Below are 22405 nucleotides of genomic sequence, written 5' to 3'. Positions count from 1 at the left end.
CTCAATACTTCTTCCACTGGTTCCTAACATGACTTTGTCTCCGTTAGTGTTTATAAATGTGATGTTTTGAATAACTGGAGCCTTGTTACGCAGCTTTCTAAACTGTTTATGAACCAAAATATGGCATCTTAAATCAAACATCTGTTCAACATGTTAAAAAAAGAGGGGAAGTGAAGACAAAACAAAACCGCTCATGTTGGGACAGGCTTATCATCCTCAGACAGACATTTCCTTGCGTACCCAGTGGCCCCTTTCCGACTATTACCTCACTCCACATCCCTGCTGGCGTCGAACCTCTGGGACAAACAGATCCCACAGTTTCCACATGTGTTCAACATCTGTCAGACAGACTTTTAGTGAAGTGAAAAACATGTAGATTCATATGTTTCTTTTAGAGAAAATGAAAAAGACGACACCCAACAGGCTCTGGCAGAGACACATAAACATAAATAAAATGTCACCTTTGGATCTGATAAAAAACATCACAGGAAGGTGCAACACGGTGACAAAGATCATGTGTGAAGGTGTTACCACACACTGTTCTCACGGTGCATGTTAAAACAAAAACAGAAGGCCGCCTGCATTCCTGCTGAACCAGAGAAGATGTCAGGGGGTTTTTTTTTGGGTGGGAGGTTTTCTGTGACTGGAGTTACACCCACAGAGGAGCAGCAGCACTCAGAGGCGACGCTGAGATGTGAAGCCGAACACAGAAACAGACAGAAGTGAGAGCTGAGTGCTGTTCAACCACAAGAAAAACAAAATGGGGAAACTTTTCCTCTTTTTCCTCATTTTTGTTCTCAGTCTGAGTGGAACGCTTCAGAAGAAAGGTAAGAGAAGCCTTTAATATTTACTTATATTTATTAACTATTTTTCTTTTTTACAATTAACTTAAAACATCCATCTGTCTCATCACTACACTTTGAGAGCGTTATCTGTATTATTAACTTCTTATTATCACCTTCATGTGTGGGAAAGCTCTCAGTGAACATGTGATCTGTGGCTGAGTTGATTCTGTTAATGTGAAATCAGATTGATCAGAAAAAACAAGCAGCAACCTGCACGGAGACGACGTCACTGATTCACTGTGACACATTTATTGCGACACGAGACTTTCGACGCTCGTTATCAGGACTGAAACATTCATCTATTAATGAATCAGCAGGAAAATTACTGGCAGCTCCTTCATCTCATGTGACTGAACATCTTTGAGTTGTGGTGACACTTTACAATACGCTGAATGGATTATTTAAGCAAGTTTGTTGTAAAGTTGCAACTAATGTTTATAATACGTTTTAAAGGGTTAAAAAATACTGTGTTGTTCATCTATAAACATTAACTTGACGACCATTATATCTTTGTCACTGATTATAAACCTTTATGTTGCTTAATAACTGACTTTAAAAGGGAGCCACTGTTTCTGAGTTAACAATTGACTTAAGTTTAATTCACCATTTTTTAAAGGATGGTGATTGTAAAGCGTTGCCAAAACAAGTGATCTGAAGGTGTCAGCTTGAAATTAAGGAGGTTGTTTTGCTGTTTACTGATATTTTATACACAAATTGATAACTTGAGCCAGCTTCATTAGCAGCATTTTGGTTTTAAGTTCCTCTACATGTTGTGCAGTTAAACAAAGAGAAAGAAACAGAGACAGAAATAAACCTGCAGCTGACAAAGGGGAACACATAGAAAAAGCCACAATGTCCAACAACGTACAACTCAAAAAGTGCAGTTATAATATTATATTAAATGTTTATAGTTTTACCTGGTATGTTTGTCGTTATGCACCAAACACTTCCTCGTATGTGAAGATGCACTTGGCAATTAATCTGTTTCTTATTCTAATAATCAACAGAATTATAGTATTTGCATACTAATGGTCTCATTAGTATGCTAATTCTGAAATAGCTGTGTTGGTGTTGTTGTTCCCAGAAGAACATAATTAAACCTAACAAAGTGTTTTTGTTGACTAAACCCAGGAACGACACCAACGAAATCAGTTCTGCGAGCTGTTGACAACTATAAAGATAATGATATTGAGTACAATGAATCTCATAAATAAAATGATCATTAACTTTGACATTTTCCTTGTTTTCGCTGCAGGAAAAAAGAAAATAAAACCTCACAGGAACCACTCAGAGATCTACGTTCCTGTGCCCAGAACATTTAATGGGGAGCCAGTCGTTGAGACCAATTTATCTCCTGTTGTTAATGGGACACAAGCTCCCGTTTCATCTCAGTCCCCTCCAGCACTGAAGTTACTAGGTAACAGCACAGTGGGGTTCCTCCGCGGCCCCCTGAGCACTCGGGTCATCCCCATCATTTACATGTTGGCCGCGGTTGTTGGGATTCCCGCCAACGTCGCCATCTTGTGCCTGCTGGCCACTAAAATCAGGAAGGTGTCCTCTGCCATCCTCTACTGCAGCCTGGCCGTCTCCGACCTCGTCCTCCTCCTCTCCCTCCTGTTCAAGGCTCACTACCATCTCCATGGAAACCACTGGGTGCTCGGGGAGACTGCCTGTCGAGTGGTCACGGCCTGTTTCTATGGCAACCTGTACTGCTCGGCCCAGACGCTGGCCTGCATCAGCATCAAGCGCTACCTGGCTGTGGTGCACCCGTTCATGTACAAAACTCTCCCCAAGAGGACGTGCACGGCGTGGGTCAGCGTGGCCGTGTGGGGGGTGTTTGGCGCCGCCGTCGTCCCCGAACTCCTCGTGCAGCAGAGCTATCGGCTCCATCAGATGGACCTCATCACCTGCCATGACGTGCTGCCTCTGAGCAGCGACTCCCACATCTACCTGCTCTACTACAACCTGCTCCTAACCGTCCTGGGCCTGGTGGTGCCGCTGGTGCTCACGGTCGTGTGCTACGCCCGAATCATCTGCGAGCTCAACCGATCGCACCTGGACTGGGCGATGTACATCAAGGCCAGCTCCCTGGTGTTTGTCATCTTCCTGGTGTGTTTTACTCCGGCCGGAGTCCTGCACTTCCTCCATCAGTTGCAGCTGTCCGTGGACGGGACGGACACTTTGTACGTGCACTTTAAAGTGGCGGTGTGTCTGTGCTGCGTCCATGCCTGTCTGGACCCCTTCCTCTTCCTCCTCATGTCCAAGTCTGCAGGCTCCAGGATTTACTTCAGGCCCTTTAAAGGCAAAACCCTCAGCATATCGTTTTAAAAGACACCTACATGTTTTGCAGCTGAGGAAGAGGGACATTTTCTCTGTGGCTGGAATCCAAAGAGAAAGGACCTCGAATGTATTTATGATGAAGAAGCAATGGACGGACTTTTTGTTGCATTAAAGGTCCAGTGTGTAGGATGTAGCAGCATGTAGTGACGGCCCTGTTCAGAGCCACACTGATCCTGAGCAGCAGGTACACAGATATGAATTATACCAATTTACTGTGTCTTTTCTCAGACTACTGACTCTCATCTGTCTGCGTATCTGATTCAAATCACGATGTGGATTCGATTGGCTACGGAGCGTCATGTTAGTGATTCACAAAGCAGCTGGTCTACGAGTGAGTTCACATAGAAACCCTCGGATAGTGGTCCGCCTACTACTGGGCTGGAGGAGCGGCAGCGTAACAGAGGGGGGTGTATTTTGGTCATTTTTCTCTGCCTTAAAACGTAATATGAGTTTTATATTTCGGCCAACAGATCCCTTCAACCCTCCACACTGCACCTTTAAGTTTTCTCTGCAAGTAGAGTAAATATTTGTACATAGTGATACAGTTTCTTCGTGTGTGAGTGTGTGACAGATGTGGTCAATAAGTCAATGTATATATTTTTGTGTGTGGAGCAAATTAAATATTGATATGAATATTTTCACGTTAGAGTTTGGAGGCGACCTTGTCGATTATAGCCGACAAATATTAATGTAAATCAAACAGAAAAGTCGTAACTCCTTTGTTTTCTGTGATGTTTTGTGTCGTGTCAGATCGGTGGTTCTCTCAGATTTCCGTCTTCCTACAGCCGAGCTAAATGTTCACTGTCTGAGTCTGAATCTTTAGGTCTTCATTTAGCTGTGACATCTCGAGCTGTGCAGATCTTATCGCTGGAGCTTAACCATCAACCTCCCCGCAGTAACTCCTCCTCAGTGTTTTGGCATTTCCTGCCTGGCCTGTGACACATCGTAGGATGACACATCGTCACACCACCACACTTATATATACAACAGGAAAATAAGATGTAATAGCTTCCAGAAATGATCTGTATGTGATTTTATCTGTCTGGAAACGAATAACGGTCTGTGACTCAAAATCTAAATGTGCCGGTTGTTGACACTGAATCCTCTTCAGGCTAATATTCTGTTAGCATGTTAGCATTGGACTGTTTTCACTTTCTGTAACTTTAACTGTGTCTGGACTTAAAGACAAACTGCGGATCTCCTGGCACGAGTCGGTCAGGACTGTGTCGGGCTGAACCTGAGAGCGAGCAGCAGGTCAGAGCAGCTCAGAGCGGTGACATCATTTTATGTTTTATTGGTTTAATCTGATGCAACGTCTGCAGGACTTCTACCTGCAGCTAGTTAGCCGTTCTCGTCGTTGCTGCTCAAATACGAAATAATATTAATAATATATAAAACAACAGAACCACTGAGTATCTCATCGACCCTCTTTGTGTTGATTTTACATTTACGTTTCAGTTTCTACACATTTTTGCACATCACACTGTGGCTTATAAGCGGATGTGGAAGCGCATCATTCTGTTTTTATGTGATTTATTTTCTTGGAGTGATTTTATTGATGATGATGACGTATTAAATGTGTTGGTCCGTCACTGGACTGTAGTCGTATATGAACATGTCTTCTGTCTTGTTTTGACCCTGCTGTACCCTGAAGTCATGTGGTCAACACATTTCAACACATTTATGTTGCAACTTTACGTTTGATTCAGTTGAATTCTTGTATTCTGTCTGGTCACAGCTCTGTGTTTATGCTCTGGTTAGGTTCAGGCACAAAAACCACTTGTGAGGGTCAGAAAAACATTATTGTTTGGGCTTAAAATACCTGTATCGGTCGCTGTTCTTGGGCCGAGTTGGTCCGACTCCCTGTGAAAATAGTCACTTTCGGTCGCCACAGAAACAGTTTGAAACATCCGCAGGTGTGAAAAAATATCCAGTGTGGTGCCTTCAAGATGAACTGCTCACATTATCTCCTGCAGACTGGGCTGTACATTTACATGTTCTGTGTGTTGTGTCAGAGAACAAGCGCTCAGTGTACTGAATTTATATTTTGTATGATAAGAAAATATAAAGATTAAAATAAAATGAAAGGTGTGTGAGTCTTGTATCTACACAATGCTTTTGTCTATTTTGTTTGGAAAATGACTTTTTGTTATTTTGATACTTTATTCTTTAGATGATGTGTCTGACTTTACTTCTCTGCTAAAATGAGCCCTTGTTTCACACTTGAAGTGAGATTATATGAAATAAAACAATCTTTCTTACCAATTAAAATTTTGTTCATAAGCAATAAAAAGCTCAGTTCTCTCCCACAGAGATTCTGCTAAATCTCTTCGAAATATGAGTTAGTGTTTGTCCTATAAACAATAAAAATCATCCTCTGAAACCTTCGGCAGTCTTCTCTAACGTGCATATTGCCAGAAAGTGAATTTACTTTGTAGAGTTGCATAAAAAAAACAACATGCACATTTCAGTCTGCAAAAACTTCCAAACTTACATGTTAAAACTTCCAGTTTGACTCCAAAACAAGATGGACGGTGACAGCAGGGGCAGTTTTTACAGCTGTGATCACATCTGCAAGTCACTGACTTTGAAACAAATACTGTGACACTCTTTTAATCAAGCCTCATGAAATGTTCTCCATGATTTAAACTCTGAGCGCCTCAGAAAATAGGTTTTCTTACAGTGTATGTTTATAGTTTATTTAAATAAAAATACATTGATGATATTATTTCTGGTCTGAGGTTATTGGTGTTAAACTGAGTGTATTAGAGATAAAAAGAAAGAAAGACGTGTAACAAAGGCAGGATGTTCTACAGACTAACAATAAACTCTGTCTGAAATAACTTCAGTGAAGTGAAACAGAAATCTTTACTGGAAATGTAAGAATTATAAATATAGGCCAATATCAGCTGATCATACTGACCGACCGATGCGTCAGTCGGGCAGTAAAAGAGGTGAGTGATTCTTCATTTGTCTTCTGGTGGTGATTTCATGTGAGTGTGGATCCTTCAGATGGTCTTGACTACAACACTGGCTGAGTTTGTACTGAATATAAACACATTTAACACTTTGGGATCATCTTGGTTAATTTTGTCTGAATGCTGCCATCTGCTGGTGAAGGTGGACGCTGACATGTTTGGACACAATCATAATAAAAACAAAGCTGTTCAAATGAAACTCTTTATTCCACGTCGACACCTTTACACTGCATCCACTTGAGCCTTTTCTTATCAAAATAAATCATATCAAGGACAGGTAACTGTTTTTTTACACACACCTCCAGGTATTGTTTGACAGCAGAGGATTTCAAATCTGACATCACGACACCAACGACTCTACTCCTGCTTCAGCGTCTCCACCGTGATGATTAATCCGGCTGGAAAACCTTCCCATAGATCAGATTTGACGCCCCCTGCTGGTACATCCTGTAGTATACAGTCATCTCACCACTGGCATGCCCTTTCACAATGAAATCAACTCATTATAACGAACACCTGTCCACAACGAATCCGACGACACACGAGAATGATACATTCACCTTTGACCCCGGGGAATCACGTGACTGGTTCCCCCCCCGCAGGAGGAACAGCGAAGACACCAAGATGGAGAGAGCACACACAACAGAAGGACTTCAGTAACAAACATGCAGGACTTTCTTCTTGGAAACAGTGATGGAGAGAGAGAGAGAGAGAGCTTGTTCAGCACAGGTGGAGGACGAGCAGGTGGACGGACAGAAAAGCATCAAACACTCATCAGGAGACCGGATTCAGATCCTCAAACAGAAGGATGAGATCTTTAGAGGAAACGGCTGCATGTTGGAGGTCGTGAACGGCACAAAATTTGATTTCCAGAGTAAGAAATACGTATTTTTGACACTAAATATCATCGAAAAACTGATAACAGAATGAAACAGTGCTGGATATGGAAGAGTATCAGGTCCCAGGGGTGAGACGGACGGTTTCTTTCTTTTCATCATGCACTTCAAGGAAAAAGTCCAAACGTGGAGAATAAAGTCGGCTCTTCTGGTCCATCGAATCCTTTAACAGGAGCGACTGACGGCTCTGTGAGCTGCCCGAGCCGCCGGTCTCTGCCAGTACTACGTCCTTGGAGTGTAACAATCTCTTCAGAGTCCTCATACTGACAACTACACTGTGTTTAGAGCTAAAAGAGGAATAATGTCTTTGTTACTAAAGACGATTCTGAAGTAGTTTCACCAGTTCATCCACATTTCGACTTTTTTCTTGAAGCGCATCATGTTTTTTTCCGTTACTCTTCTTTAATGTACTTCTCTGTTAGTTGACTTTTTTTATTGAGTATGACTGAACAAACATGTCGGTGCTTTTTTATCGGACTAATTATCGGACGCATTTGGACCTCAGAGCAATGACGTTGTAGCAGCAAGAGTTTCGTTCGTTAGAGGTTTTAAAGGGTCTGTTCACCCAAATGACAGAAAACACACTCTTCTTATTTAGCTCAGGTGGTGTCCATGCAGATAGTTTTAGTTTTATTTGCCCCGTCTAAAGATCTCCGCTGTTGACGTCACGTCCCGTGGATTAACAATGTCTCTAAAAAGAGATGTCGTCATAAAACTCACAGCTGATTCCTCATCGGAAAAACGACCACACAGGTTCGACCGTGCTGCAGCTTACAACGAAGATATTTATGTTTTTTGTTTGGCAGCGACTTGTGATAATTTAGTGCTAAATAGCAAATGTTAGCACGCTAAAACAGAAGAAGTAAGATGGTGAACTTGGTACATATTATAGCTGCGAAACATCAGCATGTTAGCATACCTTTCATTAGCATTTAGCTCTCTGCTGTGCCTTAGTCGTCTCTAAATCGATCTGCATGGCTCGTTAATATGTTTGTTTTTTTAAATTTGGGTGAACTGATCCTTTAAGCATGGCTTTTAATTTCACTTGTGGTTCAAATTTCCTTGGTAGAGGCAAAAAAACCCAAAACCTAACTTTCTACACATGTTTGTCTGGACACACACACACTCACACACACATACACACACATGCACGCTGCAGTATCAAGAGATGAGAGACCCCCAAAAAAAAAGCAGGACGGAGCAGCAAAGCTTCCAGCGAGGTTTGGAAGGAGAGACGGGCTCGACGGAGAGAGAGGCACGACATTTGAGAAAGGCCTTTGAGTTTTGGAGGGAGCAGCAGCAGCGAGGCAGGAGGAAGATAAACAGAGCGAGAGGACGAGACACCATGAGGGAACCAAGACGGTGAGTCAGATAGAGAGGGGAAGGAAAAAACCAAGGAGGAGAGCAGACCATGAGAGCGGAGTATAAATTCTTCTTGACGGATCAGATTGCAACAGAGAGCAAAAGCCCTTCATGGTGAGCTCGGCGCCACGAGATGAACACGACACGGACACAAGAGAGGGAGAGAGGAAGCGTTCAGACAAAAGGTTTCCGATCTCAAAAGTCTCTGACTGTAAAAAGCAGAAAATGTAAACTTCTTTTCACTTTAGAAATGTAGCTGCTGAAGTTGCCGGTTTTTGACTAAACTACTACATCGTTATTGATTTTTTATTTTTTTCTATGGCCTTGTCATTCTTGCAAGTTTGCGGCAAAAGGCTTGAACGTCACCAACCAGTCGAGGAAAACTGATCATGTGAAAAGAAACGAACTTCAGTTTCGGTCCGACAAACATTAAAAGCACACAGGTGAATTATAAATAACATAAACAGATACATCTACAGAAAACAAGCACAGTCACACACACAACTGTTAAATATTTCTACTTAAAGGAACAGTTCGACTGTCGTTCCTTCTCTTCTAGCAGCTGGTTAGCTTAGCTTAGCATAAAGACTGGAGGCAGAGGGAAACAACTAGCCTGGCTCAGTCCAGAGGGAACCAGATCCACCTACAAGCACCTCTAAAGTTCACTAATTAACAGATTTTATGTTGTTTTTGTTTCATTCATACATATTTTTTTTATTTAGGATTAGACAAATAACATGTAACGTGTTAATTAGTGAGCTTCAGAGCGGACGCAAGAATAAGATGTTGGCATTTTACATTTCTTCAAACGACGGACACGTTCATATTCGTACATTTCATACGTATCATATCAACATTTTTACATCACGTGTCATATTACAGTCTAATAACATGAGCTGACTTTCATGTCAGGAGGCAGAGGGGATGACAGGGGCGTGACTGCTGAGCGATGCAGCTGGCAAGCGAGAGACCACTGCTGTTTCTTAAAGATAAGAGATAGATATTAGATATTTTTGACGAGACGTTGGGACACTTTTGAAACGGCTATTTGGGACTAGACGGGACAACCTCCAGCTGTTTGTGGCGATAAAACTGTAGATTTCTGACGAGACACTTGGACGTTTTTGAGACGACTGCCGAACGTGAAACCACTGGATATTTTTATTGAGACATCGATCAACCTGCAGCTGTTAACCTGGTATTTTTAATGAGATGTTGGAACAATTTCCAGTTGTTCAAGCTGCTGTTTCCTTCTCCTTCCAGTCTTTTAGCTAACCGGCTGCTGCTGATAGCTTTATCTCCCAGGATGTCAAAGTGTTCCTTTAAACTGAGCAGGACTGAGCAGGATTGGGACGATTTGGGGGGAAGGTTGTCAGAAGTCCAAGCCTTTTGCAGCGTTGACACATGTTGGTTGCATGTGTGATAATGTGCCGCTGATATACAGAGTTTTTATCACCACTGATGATTCTCACTTGTTTCTTTTGTTTTTATTATCTTGAATTCCTGCAGGAATTAAATTCTGACATTTGATTGTAGTTTTCAAACTCTTTATATCCACAGCTCAGCGCTAAGTTAAACTGCATTTCACTATCCGTCATTATCGACCAGGTATTTAACTCAGAAACAACACGAATAACAATCACTGGTCCTGTGAATATAGTCGACACCATCCATCAAATAAAACAAGAAGAAGGATGACGGCAAACAACTTGTTCCAGCGGTGTTAAACAAATCAATAAATGATGGTTATTCAGTGAGCTGAGTAAATACCTGGTAAACAACATACTGCTCTGTGTCGAGGTTTACATGAGGACATTGGCGCGTGTGTCTGGCAGTCGGAGCCCGACCAGGCCGCCGCCAACCAACACAGACGACGCCAGCAGGATGGGGATGGCCTTGGTGATGCCAACCAGAGAGCCAAAGATCAGGTTGCCCAGCACCGCTGCCAGCTTACACATGGCGTTACAGAAGCCGAAGCCTGTGCCCCTGAAAAACAAGAGGACGAGGAAGACACAGAGGACACAGTCACATGTGTTTGTAGTGTATGTGTCATTTCTGGATAACGTCTTACTGAGATATTAAGTGTTTCTGAAGAAATGTGGTGAACTGCTCCTGTTTTGATGATTGATTAACGTCTATAAACATTTTCTTCTTCTGCAACTTGACTTGACAGAAAATAAAGATTCATGACTTGCAGGCGTGAAGAGGTAAAGCTCACCTCCTGTCTGTCGGGTACAGCTCGGTGGTGACCACATCCAGGGAGTTCCAGGCAGAGATACTGAGGCCGTTGTAGAGACAGAGCATGAAGATCATCATGGACTCACTGGTGCCGAACCAAAGGAAGAAGCAGCTGATGCCTGACAGCACCATGGAGCCTCCTGCAGGACACAACATCAGACGCCTTTCACATCTCAGACACAACACAGCCTCTGCAGAGACACACAGGCCAACACCAGGAGACAGTCAGATCGTCACGTCGTACCCAACATGCTCAGGCGTCCTATTTTGTCCATGAGGAGCGCAGAGACGATGTTTCCGGGCAGCACGGCCAGCGTTCCCAGGAAGTTGACAAAGTAGACCCAGTAGGCGCTGTAGTCATCGTCAAACGTCATCTGACAGCCCGTCTTGTTGTGGTGGAAGGAGCTGTTGATCACCCTCGAATTCGTCAGCTTGGCGTCGTCAATATCTGGAAATGTTTGACACAAGAGTTCAGTTTATTAACGGTTCATTAAAGGTTATTAAACATTTGCATTTTTTTATTTGATTCACACAAATAGCCCTTCTCAGATACGTGCAGCTGATACTAAGTGTACACTAGTGTGCAGTTTAAACGTCTGTCGGCTCGCTCTCTAAATATAAACGGTGTATTAATAAACTCCAGCAGCTGCAGCAGAGAGAAAACCTCCCTCTCTCACCTCTGCTCTCCTCCCTCCCTCCCTCCCTCCCTCCTTCTGTCTCTCCTCGTTCATCTTTATCCTCCGCTCCCTGGAGACGCGTTGCCGGCGGCAAAGAGACCGCATTTCCCATGGGGCATTACCAGCAACCTGACGTGCCCTTACCGTTTCCATGTTCAGCGCTTTCCTGAGCGCTGGAGGGAACTAGTTTTCCGCCCTGCGCTCCCACAAGGTCTGATTCAGCTCCACTTCCTCTCAGAGCATTTTAAAATGCCTGTCCTTCCTCTCCTTTTCTTCCTGCTTGTGTTTTTGTCGGCCACAAGATGATTGGACTGCATTTTTTAGAATACAGCCTGCAATTACGGAAAGGTAGGAGTGGATGTTGACGCCTCGGCTCCAGAGAAACAGAGAAAACTCACTTTTAAAAGTTAAAAATTCAGCAGCTCAGATATTTCATGTTTGTGTTCCTCACTCGTGCCTCCAGGAGTGTTTCTGAGGTGAGAAATCATCATTTTCAGTCCACTGCAGCTCAGCCGGGCTCAGTTTCTTTGTTAACTAAAGTCGTCTGAGTTCAGAAAGGCAATCTGTGCCGGGGCACAGAGGTTAAGCAGTAATTTAGTGGCATAAAGCAAAAGCCATAAATGCTTAAACAGATTCTTTCTTCCCCAGGAGCTTGGACGTTAGACCCAAAATGATCTGTCAGAAGGAGACTGAGTGAGACTTATGTGTAAGGCAGCGACAGTATAATGGGATTTTCTTGGTGTGGAAGGAAATACCTCAGTGCCGGGAACAGCGTCAACTCACCGGTGTTGTAAAAGAAAGAGTCGACAAAGGTGCAGTTTTTGAAGAAGGAGCCGACGGAGGAGACGTCTTCAAAATAGCAGTTGACGAAAGACGAGTCGATGAACGTGACGGCCTTGAACTTCATGCTGATGAACCTGAGAAGAGAAACGGTGGAGGAAATGAATGTACATGAGAAGGAACGAAACGAACAGGGATTAACATTTTTCTGACAACAAAGGTGATGAGAATGTGTCTCTTTGTTAACACATCTGAATAAAGCAAGAAGCATCAAAATCAATACAGCAGAAACAATAAATTCTTGTTTTTGTGTCATTCTTCCTCCTTGTCAAAAATTGGTGCCTACATTACCCACAAAGCAGTTCAACCCTGAATGAAGACAAGAAGAAAAGACTTTGTTCATGTTTGTTTATTGATGATTTAAAGCTCCAGTTTATTCACACGTCCATCAGTAAAGTCTGTTAAACCACTCTTGTTCAATGATTTCATGAACAGATTCACTTCATCCACACAATCAGTTTGTTGGAGCAGAATCTCAGCTGTGTACAAGCAAATAATGAAGCATCTCCTTATTGATTATGATCATGTAAACTGAAGTCATCATGAGCAGCGAGAGCCTCCGTGGCTGAACAGACACAGGAAGGAGCGCCGCCTGAACAAAGTCCAACATTTACAGAACAACAAGAAGACGTCAAAGTACCGCCCATCATGTTTGATTGACAGGTGATCTGTGTGCAGGGAAGAAACGCCACAACAATCAGCTCTCAGCAACAATGATGGAAACACAACAAGTGTGAAGAAATGAAACACAGAATTTAACCCACTGACCCTGAAATGACTTCTGTCTATTTGACTTTACAAAACTCAGCAGAGTCTCCAGAAGACCAGCCAAACCGAAGTCCAGCATAGAGAGGCTGAGTGAATGTGGTCTGGACTCTGTGGAGGAGAGTGATGGTTTCAGAGACGCTGTAGAAGGACAGAATACCTGCACTGTGATCCAGGTACACTCCAACTCTGGAGGACACAGGACCTGAGACGGGAGTTTTGACTTTGTTGTAATGAAAGTTATAACTTTCTGTGGAACAATATAACATCCAAGATTTGTTATTGTATCCAAATCTACATTCATATGACCACCCTGCTCTGCTGATATTCTTGTATGCGACTGCTACACCAACTCCCCCTCTTCCTCTCCTCTCCACCTCCCAGTAACAACGTCCAGTCAGACTCTCTCTACTCAGGACCTGCTGCCACCAAGTGAATCTGTCTGGGTGACTAGAATAAGACTGTTGTTTATTCACTGATGTTGCTTTTCTGTTCCTCTCAGATAATAACAGCCATGTGTGTGCTGTGTTTGGATCCAGTGTGATGTCACATGAATATTTTAAGAAGTCAGCTCTGGTCTTGTTCTCTGGTTGTGGCAGTAAAACATCCACTTCAGTCACTGTCAGTGAGATGTTTGTCCATGTCTCTCTCAGGACGTCCTGTAGTTTGTCTCTGACCTCTGACACAGCTGCTGTCACATCCTCAAAGTACTTCAGAGGACGGATATTGATGCTGGATGAGTGTGTAGACTCACTGAGTGCTGACAGTGAGGGATAGTTGTGTAGAAACTGGCTGTGATCCTCTGTGTGTGAGAGCTTCTTCAGCTCAGCGTCTTTCCTCTTCAGCTCAGTGATCTCCTGCTCCAGCTTCTCCTGAAGCTCTTTGACTCGACTCACTTCAGTTTCCTGCTGGGATCTGACCTGCTGCTTCACATCAGAGCGTCTTTTCTCCATGAGACGGATCAGCTCGGTGAAGATCTTCTCACTGTGCTCCACTACTTTATCAGCAGAGCCATTGATGGCCTCCACCTCCTGTTGAAGCACCTTCACATCTTCCTCTCTGTCCTGGATTCTCTGCTGGATGTTTTGTCGACTCCCCTCCAGCTCTCTCTGCCTCTCAGTCCTCTCTGCTGCAGCTGACACTGTGTCGTGGCCTTTATGTTCCTCCACAGAGCAGAGATAACAGATACACTGCTGATCAGTACGGCAGAACATCTTCATCACCTCATCGTGACGAGAGCAGATGTTCTCCTGGAGCTTCTTGGACGGCTCCACCAGCTTGTGTTTTTTAAATGGAGGTGATTCATAATGAGGCTGCAGGTGTTTCTCACAGTAAGAGGCCACACACTGCAGACAGGACTTGAGGGCTTTCAGTTTCCTCCCAGTGCAGACATCACAGGCCACATCTTCAGGTCCAGCATAGCAGTGATCAGCAGGAGCAGCTTGGAGTCCAGTCTTCTTCAGCTCCTCCACTAAAGCTGCTAACATGGTGTTTTTCAGCAGCTCAGGCCTCGGTATGAAGCTCTTCCTGCACTGAGGGCAGCTGTGGATCCTCCTCTCATCCTCTGTGTCCCAGTGATCGTTAATACAGTTCTTGCAGTAGCTGTGTCCACAGGGAGTAGTCACCGGATCCTTCAGTAGATCCAAACAGATCGGACAAGAAATTGTTTCTCGGTCCAACTGAACTGCTCTCTGCGCCATTTCACCTCTCAGTGTCAACGACTGTCTGAGCTTCACTGACTAATAACTGAAGGGAGAATGACGGAACAAGATAAGCAGACAGAAGAGGATGTGGTTATCAACTGTGTTTCCTCTTCTACAACGAAGCCTCAGTTAAAACCTGCTCCACATTTGAAAACATCAAAGTTTTTAGTTGTAAAATGTTTCTAGGCTCCTCAGGCTTTGCTGATATTTCTCTAACTCTTCCTCTGATTCTGTTTACTTTTCTTTTCCTGGTTAAACTTCTGTTTTGAAGCCTCCAGTTTGGGATTCTGGCCGTCGCCATATTGTTTTGTTGGAACCACAAGTGACCATATTTCGACGAGAGGGCGGAGCTGGGGAGGATATCCTGATTGGCTCTGACTGTGAACCCAAGGACAAGTTGCCATGGCAGCGACTTGTCAATCACAAGGTAGCCACGCCCTAAAACATACCCTGCTTTATCGCCTCTTTCACTGTAAATGGGAGCATAATGTACTGAATGAACATCATGCTGTGATGAAGACGACTGAGACCATGAAGTCATCAGGAAACTGTTTACTGAGCTCATGAATCAAGACAGAAGTGGTGTCATTTTCTCATAAGCTTACATACAATCAGACTTCTTTTGTGGAGTCGCCCCCTGCTGGCTGTTTGAGAGAATGCAGGTTGAAGCTCCGTCCATATTTTATACAGTCGATGTTTTTTCAACACTCAGACTTTATATTTTTATCATCAGCTTAAAGTTCCTGAAGCTTTACAGCAGAGGTGTCGTCAACATTCAAGATGGTGGAGCTCGTGTCCGACCAGATTACTGATATCTGAATGTTTTTACTTTTATCTGTTATAACATGTAGTCAGGATCATTTTATATTACGAGTGAAACAGTCTTCTAATCACGTGACGGACGGGGTCGGGAGGGTTACTTTAATAATGTATCCTGATACAGTTACTAATCACCTGTTACATAATGTAGTCAGCAGCCTGATCCAAGTATCACAGTAATAAAGTAATGTAACTTTCCTTTACTTTTGGATTACTTTAATACCAAATATTCAAATAAAGACAAGAGAAAAGAAGTAACTTGATGTGTGTTGTGATATTTGGACTTTTTTCAGCCTGAAAGATAAATAATGGTGAAATGTCTCCAGAGGCCGTGATGATGAACTGTCAGAGTTAAGATCGGCTGTGTGGTTACTTGAGACCAGAGTGGTGTTGTGACACTTGTGAAGTGTTGTATTGTGCACATGAGCCTGGTTGTGTATTGTTCTTTATGTCAAAATGTATTTTAGGATCAGAGCTGACAATCTTTCTGTTTAGTTTACAGTGAGATTCAGTATCAGTGAAGTCGAGCAGATATTCTGTGACATCACCCACAGCAGAGGTCAGAGTCAAGATGATCGTGTGAAGATAATAATCCTGGTCAATGATTAGTAAGTTTGGTTGATCAGTAAACCTGCCGACCTCCAGACATCACAGCCTGAATCAGGAGACCAAGGAGAGACGCCGCTGTCTGTCTGTGTCCTGTTTTCATGCCGTTTTCAGTCATAAGTTTATTTCTGGCCTCGAGAAAATCAATGTGTAGCGTGAGACCATGAGAAACGTGTTAATTGGGTGCAAAGTGGTGGAGACATGTCCTCTATGTGGTGTTTCAGTTATTCTCTCATATTAGTTTGACATGTTCTCCGTCAGCTCTGTATGAAACCCTGAATGAAGACCAGAAGAAAAGACTTTGTTCATGTTTGTTTATTGATGATTTAAAGCTCCAGTTTGTTCACACGTCCCATCAGTAAAGTCTGTTAAACCACTCTTGTTCAATGATTTCATGAACAGATTCACTTCATCCACACAATCAGTTTGTTGGAGCAGAATCTCAGCTGTGTACAAGCAAATAATGAAGCATCTCCTTATTGATTATGATCATGTAAACTGAAGTCATCATGAGCAGCGAGAGCCTCCGTGGCTGAACAGACACAGGAAGGAGCGCCGCCTGAACAAAGTCCAACATTTACAGAACAACAAGAAGACGTCAAAGTACCGCCCATAATGTTTGATTGACAGGTGATCTGTGTGCAGTGAAGAAACGCCACAACAATCAGCTCTCAGCAACAATGATGGAAACACAACAAGTGTGAAGAAATGAAACGCAGAATTTAACCCACTGACCCTGAAATGACTTCTGTCTATTTGAGTTCACAAAACTCAGCAGAGTCTCCAAAAAAACAGCCAAACCGAAGTCCAGCATAGAGAGGCTGAGTGAATGTGGTCTGGACTCTGTGGAGGAGAGTGATGGTTTCAGAGACGCTGTAGAAAGACAGAATACCTGCACTGTGATCCAGGTACACTCCAACTCTGGAGGACACAGGACCTGAGAAGCGAGTTTGGACTTTGTTGTGAGAAAAGTTATAACTGCCTGTGGAACAATAGAACATCCAAGATTTGTCATTGAATCCAAATCCACATTCATCTGAGCTCCCTGCTCTGCTGATATTCTTGTATGCGACTGCTACACCAACTCCTCCTCTCCACTCCACCTCCCAGTAACAACGTCCAGTCAGACTCTCTCTACTCAGGACCTGAACCCAGTTAGTGAATCTGTCTGGGTGACTAGAATAAGACTGTTGTTTATTCACTGATGTTGCTTTTCTGTTCCCCTCAGATAATAACAGAAGTGTGTTTGCTGTGTTTGGATCCAGTGTGATTTTACATGAATATCTTAAGAAGTCAGCTCTGGTCTTGGGCTCCGGTTGTGGCAGTAAATCATCCACTTGAGTCTCTGTCAGTGAGACGTTTGTCTGTTTCTCTCTCAGGACGTCCTGTAGTTTGTCTCTGACCTCTGACACAGCTGCTGTCACATCCTCAAAGTACTTCAGAGGACGGATATTGATGCTGGATGAGTGTGTAGACTCACTGAGTGCTGACAGTGAGGGGTAGTTGTGTAGAAACTGGTTGTGATCCTCTGTGTGTGACAGCTTCTTCAGCTCAGCGTCTTTCCTCTTCAGCTCAGTGATCTCCTGCTCCAGCTTCTCCTGAAGCTCTTTGACTCGACTCACTTCAGTTTCCTGCTGGGATCTGACCTGCTGCTTCACATCAGAGCGTCTTTTCTCCATGAGACGGATCAGCTCGGTGAAGATCTTCTCACTGTGCTCCACTGCTTCATCAGCAGAGCCATTGATGGCCTCCACCTCCTGTTGAAGCACCTTCACATCTTCCTCTCTGTCCTGGATTCTCTGCTGGATGTTTTGTCGACTCCCCTCCAGCTCTCTCTGCCTCTCAGTCCTCTCTGCTGCAGCTGACACTGTGTCGTGGCCTTTATGTTCCTCCACAGAGCAGAGATAACAGATACACTGCTGATCAGTACGGCAGAACATCTTCATCACCTCATCATGACGAGAGCAGATGTTCTCCTGGAGCTTCTTGGACGGCTCCACCAGCTTGTGTTTCTTTAATGGAGCCACATCATAATGAGGTTGCAGGTGTTGCTCACAGTAAGAAACCAGACAGACCTGACAGGACTTGAGGGCTTTCCGTTTCCTCCCAGTGCAGAAATCACAGGCCACATCTTCAGGTCCAGCATAGCAGTGATCAGCAGGAGCAGCTTGGAGTCCAGTCTTCTTCAGCTCCTCCGCCATTTCACCTCTCAGTGACAACGACTGTCTGAGCTTCACTTCCTGATGACTGAAGTTTATTAGAGGAAACACGATAAGCAATCAGAAAGAAGAGGGAGCGGTCATCAACCTTTGACTCGCTCCAGGACGAGGAGTCGCTCTGTGAATCTGAACTGTGTTTCCTCTTTTACAACGAAGCCTCAGTTAAAACCTGCTCCACATTTGAAAACATCAAAGTTTTTAGTTGTAAAATGTTTCTTGGCTCCTCAGGCTTTGCTGATATTTCTCTAACTCTTCCTCTGATTCTGGTCACTTTTCTTCTCCTGGTTAAAAACAGCTGACTGACAGCAGCGAGTTAACAAACTCAGTGAAGTCGGTGCATTTTATGAGCAGTTATTCTGTGTCATCACCCACAGCAGAGGTCAGAGTCATAATAATCATGTGAAGATAATAATCCTGGTCAATGATTAGTAAGTCTGGTTGATCAGTAAACCTGCCGACCTCCAGACATCACAGCCTGAAACAGGAGAACAAACCTGACCAGGAATCACGAGGAAGTTTCAAAATGATGGACGACCAAAGTCGCTCCTGCCGTTGCACTGTGTTGCAGAGGAGACAGAGACGCTGCTGTCTGTCCGTGTCCTCTTTTCATGCCGTTGTCAGTTATAAGTTTGTTTTTGGCCGTGAGAAAATGGACAATCCATGTGAAAAGTGTTTATTCGGTGCAATGAAGTCACTTTGTGTTGAAGAGCGTTGTCATGTCCCCGTCGTCCCGAGTTTAAATGACAGAAAAACAAAATAAAACATATAATGTGACACTTCCTTACAGGATGAGATCGTTACTTTTACTCAAATAGAAGCAAACTTCTTCTGCCTCTCTAAAGACCAGTCCGTCCGTCCTTTAGCATGTCTACAATGATACCACAGGCCTCACCAGTCTGTTATTGATCTATACGTCGCTGTACACAGTATCACAGTATCACAGTATCACAGTATCACAGTATCACAGTACTGGTCTTGATTTAATCTCCCTGTAATCACACATCTGGTCTCTGGTGAGGATGGAAAAGAACAAAAACAGCGTATCGATGCGTCTTCTCTCCGGCCGCCTTTGTGTAAGTGAGAATCATAACCAGCAACCAGAGTGTGTGTGTGTGTGTGTGTGTGTGTGTGACACAGAGGGAGAGGGAAAGAGAGAGAGATAAGCCTTTTAATTTCCTGGTGGTGTGGGAGATAAAGGCGGCAGGATTAATATTACCGGCAGCCGTGTGTTGTTTGTGGGGATGACAAACAGCGCTGCTGTCCCACCACAGGACGAGAGGCTTCCTCTTTTAACCACAACACTGAGCTGAGGACGCTTCACAGGTTCGGATCACAATGTGTAACACTGCAGGTGATTTCAATCCTCTCTTAATCAATCATCCCTTTTGTCTGAGCGAGCTGGGTTCACCGGAAAATATTCAAATCCAAGCAGAAGACGGTTTTCTCTCACCTGTCGTTGAGGAAGACTCCGTTTCTGTGGATCTGGTTCTCCAGGGTGAAGTTGAAGGTGAAGTCTTCGATGCGTTCGCTGTTGTGGATCTTCACTCTGGAGGCGTACTCGTCGGCCTGAAGGTGCTTGATGACATCCGGGAACCACACCGAGAGCCCGTAGAACCTGGACACAGCAACAGCCTCTGTTTTACAAGCTGCTCTCGGTCGGATGAGTCTGGTGCCGGACATACATTTGATGATTTCTCAGTTTTCTGTCTGTATTTTGTCAACATCTATTAGTCTTATCCTTTAAATTTTAATATATGAGGCTTACCGTGACTACATGTGTGTATAAATGCCTGACAAAAACATCTACATGCATGAGAAATATAGTAATAATAAACTGTTTAGCAAATGTAATACGTGTAAATATCATCAAGGACCAATATCAAAAATCTCCTCACTGCTCAGGGGCAGATTCAGTTTGAGAGCAGCCCATCACATCTCTTCTGAGGAGGGAAGTAAATGTGTTGAACCAATCAGCAAAGACTTTTCACAGCCTGGTGGACGAACATGGAAGATATGAACCGTCTGTAACAGTTCAGTCACACCAGCATCTAGAGCCACAGGAGCAATCAGCCCCGATGTCACCGAGCTTTAAGAAGCAGACGTTTAATAGAGACGACATTTCGCCTTGACACTTCATATTCAACACACACTCATGAAAGTGGTGCATGTTCCCAAATATGCTTATGTATCCAGATCAGCACAACATACAGTCGTGCATGAGGTCTAGAAAAAGTCCAGAAGTCCGCGACGTTTGCTGCTTTTTCCTCCTCTGAATTTGACTCGCTGGCTGCAGTATCTCTGTGCCTGAGCTGGATTTGAGCAACACATTCATACAAATTTAATAATTCACTGAATTTGAAAAGGTTGTAGGTTTTCTCGCAGCGCTACAAACTCACGGCTTGTCTCTGTAGCAGTGAGAGCGACCAACAGACCTGACAGAGGCAAACACAAACAGGCAAGACAAAGAAAAAAATCCAGAATATGAAAACAATAAAAGACAAACTGTCTTGGTTTGAAAAGACTGTCCTCAAGGCTGCAACTTTCCAACACGTACGTACTGTAATTCATTAAAGCTGCCGACGCAGAAAAACTCCAGCTGACACCTTCTCTAAAATTAGGTTCTCTCTTTCCAATCCTACCTGTCAGCATTCATCAAGAGGACATAAGTGAGGGAGCATCTGCCTCAGCGCTGAGCACTTCATTGAAACTGTTATTAAGCTGGAAAGTAGTGGTGACTCAGTTAAGTATCGCCGAGGGCGTCATTTAACATGACAGAAGCGCAGAATAATAAAACAGAGGAGCGTAGACGTGGAGCTGGAGGAGGTGTGAGGAAGTCTCTTACCCAAAAGACAGAGTGAACCAGACTGCAGCCAGCTTGATAGTGTTGTCTCTCACTGGGTAGTTGAAGCATTTCATGAAAGTCAACCAGATCTAAAACAAAACAGAAAAAGATTTATTTTACTCCATTTGAATCTTAACAACCTTTAAAACGAACAAAACAAAGAATAAAGCCGGAGTCCTACTCCTCTGAGCTCAGCCTTGATCTTGAAGAGGACCTTGAGCACCGGGTTGGCTGACTCATTCTGCATCTCCACCAGCTCGTCCAGCTGTTTGGGGATTTTGATCCTGTTCACCTGCAGGGGGAGACACTGATCTGTCACCTGCTGACGGCACTGCAGCAGTGGGAAGGATGCAGGTGCAGAGGCCGGCGTGTACTCACAGTGAAGACTCTCTCGGGCTCTCCGCGGGCGCGCATGTTGGTGTCGTGGATGTGTTTGAGCACCATCCAGGCCTCGTCGTGTTTACCCATCTGACGGAGCAACGAGGGAGATTACACACATCATCAGGATCTCAGTATTCATCCTCAAACAGCTGGAGCTCAGCAACCACACCGGCTTTATCCTGGTTTTAACTTCTCTTTATACTCATTACTCTGGTTTGCTTTTATGTTTCTCAGCATTCTGATTTGATTAATAAATATTTTGATAATCTGTCGATCGGTTTGAGTCACTTTTTAAGAAATAAGTAAAAATTCTCTGATTCCAGCTTCTGAAATTAGAATATTTTCTGGTTTCTTTGCTCCTCAGTGTCATAGAAAGTACTCAAAAGTCGTACTTGAGTAAAAGTAAAGATTACTGTACAAATCGTACTTTAGTAAAAGTCTTAAAGTATCTGATATTAAATGCAGTAAACTATCAAAACTAGAAGTAAAAGTAAAAGGAGATTATCAGATCTGATACAAAAACTTTTCTGAAATGCTCTGCTCTGGCTCTGATGCAGCACGTAATCTGCAAAGTAACTAGTAACTTAAGTTTATCAAATACATGTGGTGAAGTAAAGTAAACTTCAGTGGAGTAGAAGTATAAAGTAACAGAAAAATGTGTTGTATTTATGCACAGTACTCGAGTAAACATGCTTAGTTACATTCAATCACTGCTCCTCTGTGACAGTAAACTGAATATCAATAACAAGATGTTTTCCTGGGCTTTGTGAAGCACTGATCGACATTTTCCAACAACTGATCAATTAATAATCAACAAAATATAATCTGTGTCTGCTACCCCTCAGTTACAGTTACAGTATGTTGAGTCTGTTAGTCAGCTGTGGGCTACAATCT

General features: G+C 43.5%; 4 protein-coding genes across 5 annotated transcripts in view; 1 reads left to right on the top strand and 3 right to left on the bottom strand.

The window, feature by feature from the left end:
• The first annotated feature begins 582 nt into the window (after positions 1 to 582).
• On the top strand, positions 583 to 5272 carry LOC141005546 (proteinase-activated receptor 3). 2 transcript variants are annotated; one of them, XR_012179879.1, is made up of 3 exons: positions 583 to 827; positions 2101 to 4790; positions 4953 to 5272. XR_012179879.1 is itself a non-coding variant. In XM_073477408.1 (2 exons), the coding sequence occupies exons 1-2, from the start codon at positions 761 to 763 to the stop codon at positions 3171 to 3173; spliced, it is 1140 nt and encodes a 379-aa protein (XP_073333509.1). In that variant the 5' UTR covers positions 583 to 760; the 3' UTR covers positions 3174 to 5272. The 2 variants fall into 2 exon arrangements, 1 of the variants encoding a protein (XP_073333509.1); XM_073477408.1 differs by having other exon boundaries at positions 2101 to 5272.
• A 4487-nt stretch (positions 5273 to 9759) lies between these two features.
• LOC141005912 (synaptic vesicle glycoprotein 2C-like) overlaps positions 9760 to 22405 on the bottom strand; it is a 31089-nt gene continuing 18443 nt past the window's right edge. The window contains exons 5-12 of the mRNA XM_073477975.1: positions 21509 to 21598; positions 21312 to 21422; positions 21131 to 21219; positions 19739 to 19903; positions 12120 to 12253; positions 10904 to 11107; positions 10640 to 10799; positions 9760 to 10407 (exon numbers count right to left, since the gene is read on the bottom strand). Of these exons, the coding sequence (XP_073334076.1) occupies positions 10224 to 10407; positions 10640 to 10799; positions 10904 to 11107; positions 12120 to 12253; positions 19739 to 19903; positions 21131 to 21219; positions 21312 to 21422; positions 21509 to 21598 (1137 nt within the window). The 3' untranslated portion in view covers positions 9760 to 10223. The remainder of the gene's footprint in view (positions 10408 to 10639; positions 10800 to 10903; positions 11108 to 12119; positions 12254 to 19738; positions 19904 to 21130; positions 21220 to 21311; positions 21423 to 21508; positions 21599 to 22405) is intronic.
• Positions 12560 to 14659, bottom strand: LOC141005913 (tripartite motif-containing protein 16-like). Its single transcript, XM_073477976.1, has one exon. The coding sequence runs from the start codon at positions 14639 to 14641 to the stop codon at positions 12962 to 12964; it is 1680 nt and encodes a 559-aa protein (XP_073334077.1). The 5' UTR covers positions 14642 to 14659; the 3' UTR covers positions 12560 to 12961.
• Positions 16790 to 19006, bottom strand: LOC141006171 (tripartite motif-containing protein 16-like). The gene is made up of 2 exons (XM_073478311.1): positions 18984 to 19006; positions 16790 to 18316 (listed from the first exon to the last, which is right to left on the bottom strand). The coding sequence occupies exons 1-2, from the start codon at positions 19004 to 19006 to the stop codon at positions 16822 to 16824; spliced, it is 1518 nt and encodes a 505-aa protein (XP_073334412.1). The 3' UTR covers positions 16790 to 16821.

Source organism: Pagrus major, chromosome 12 (genome assembly GCF_040436345.1).
Source record: "Pagrus major chromosome 12, Pma_NU_1.0".
NCBI lineage: Eukaryota > Metazoa > Chordata > Actinopteri > Spariformes > Sparidae > Pagrus > Pagrus major.
Note: the sequence above shows the minus strand (reverse complement) of the source record. Positions and strands in the feature narration are given on the sequence as shown.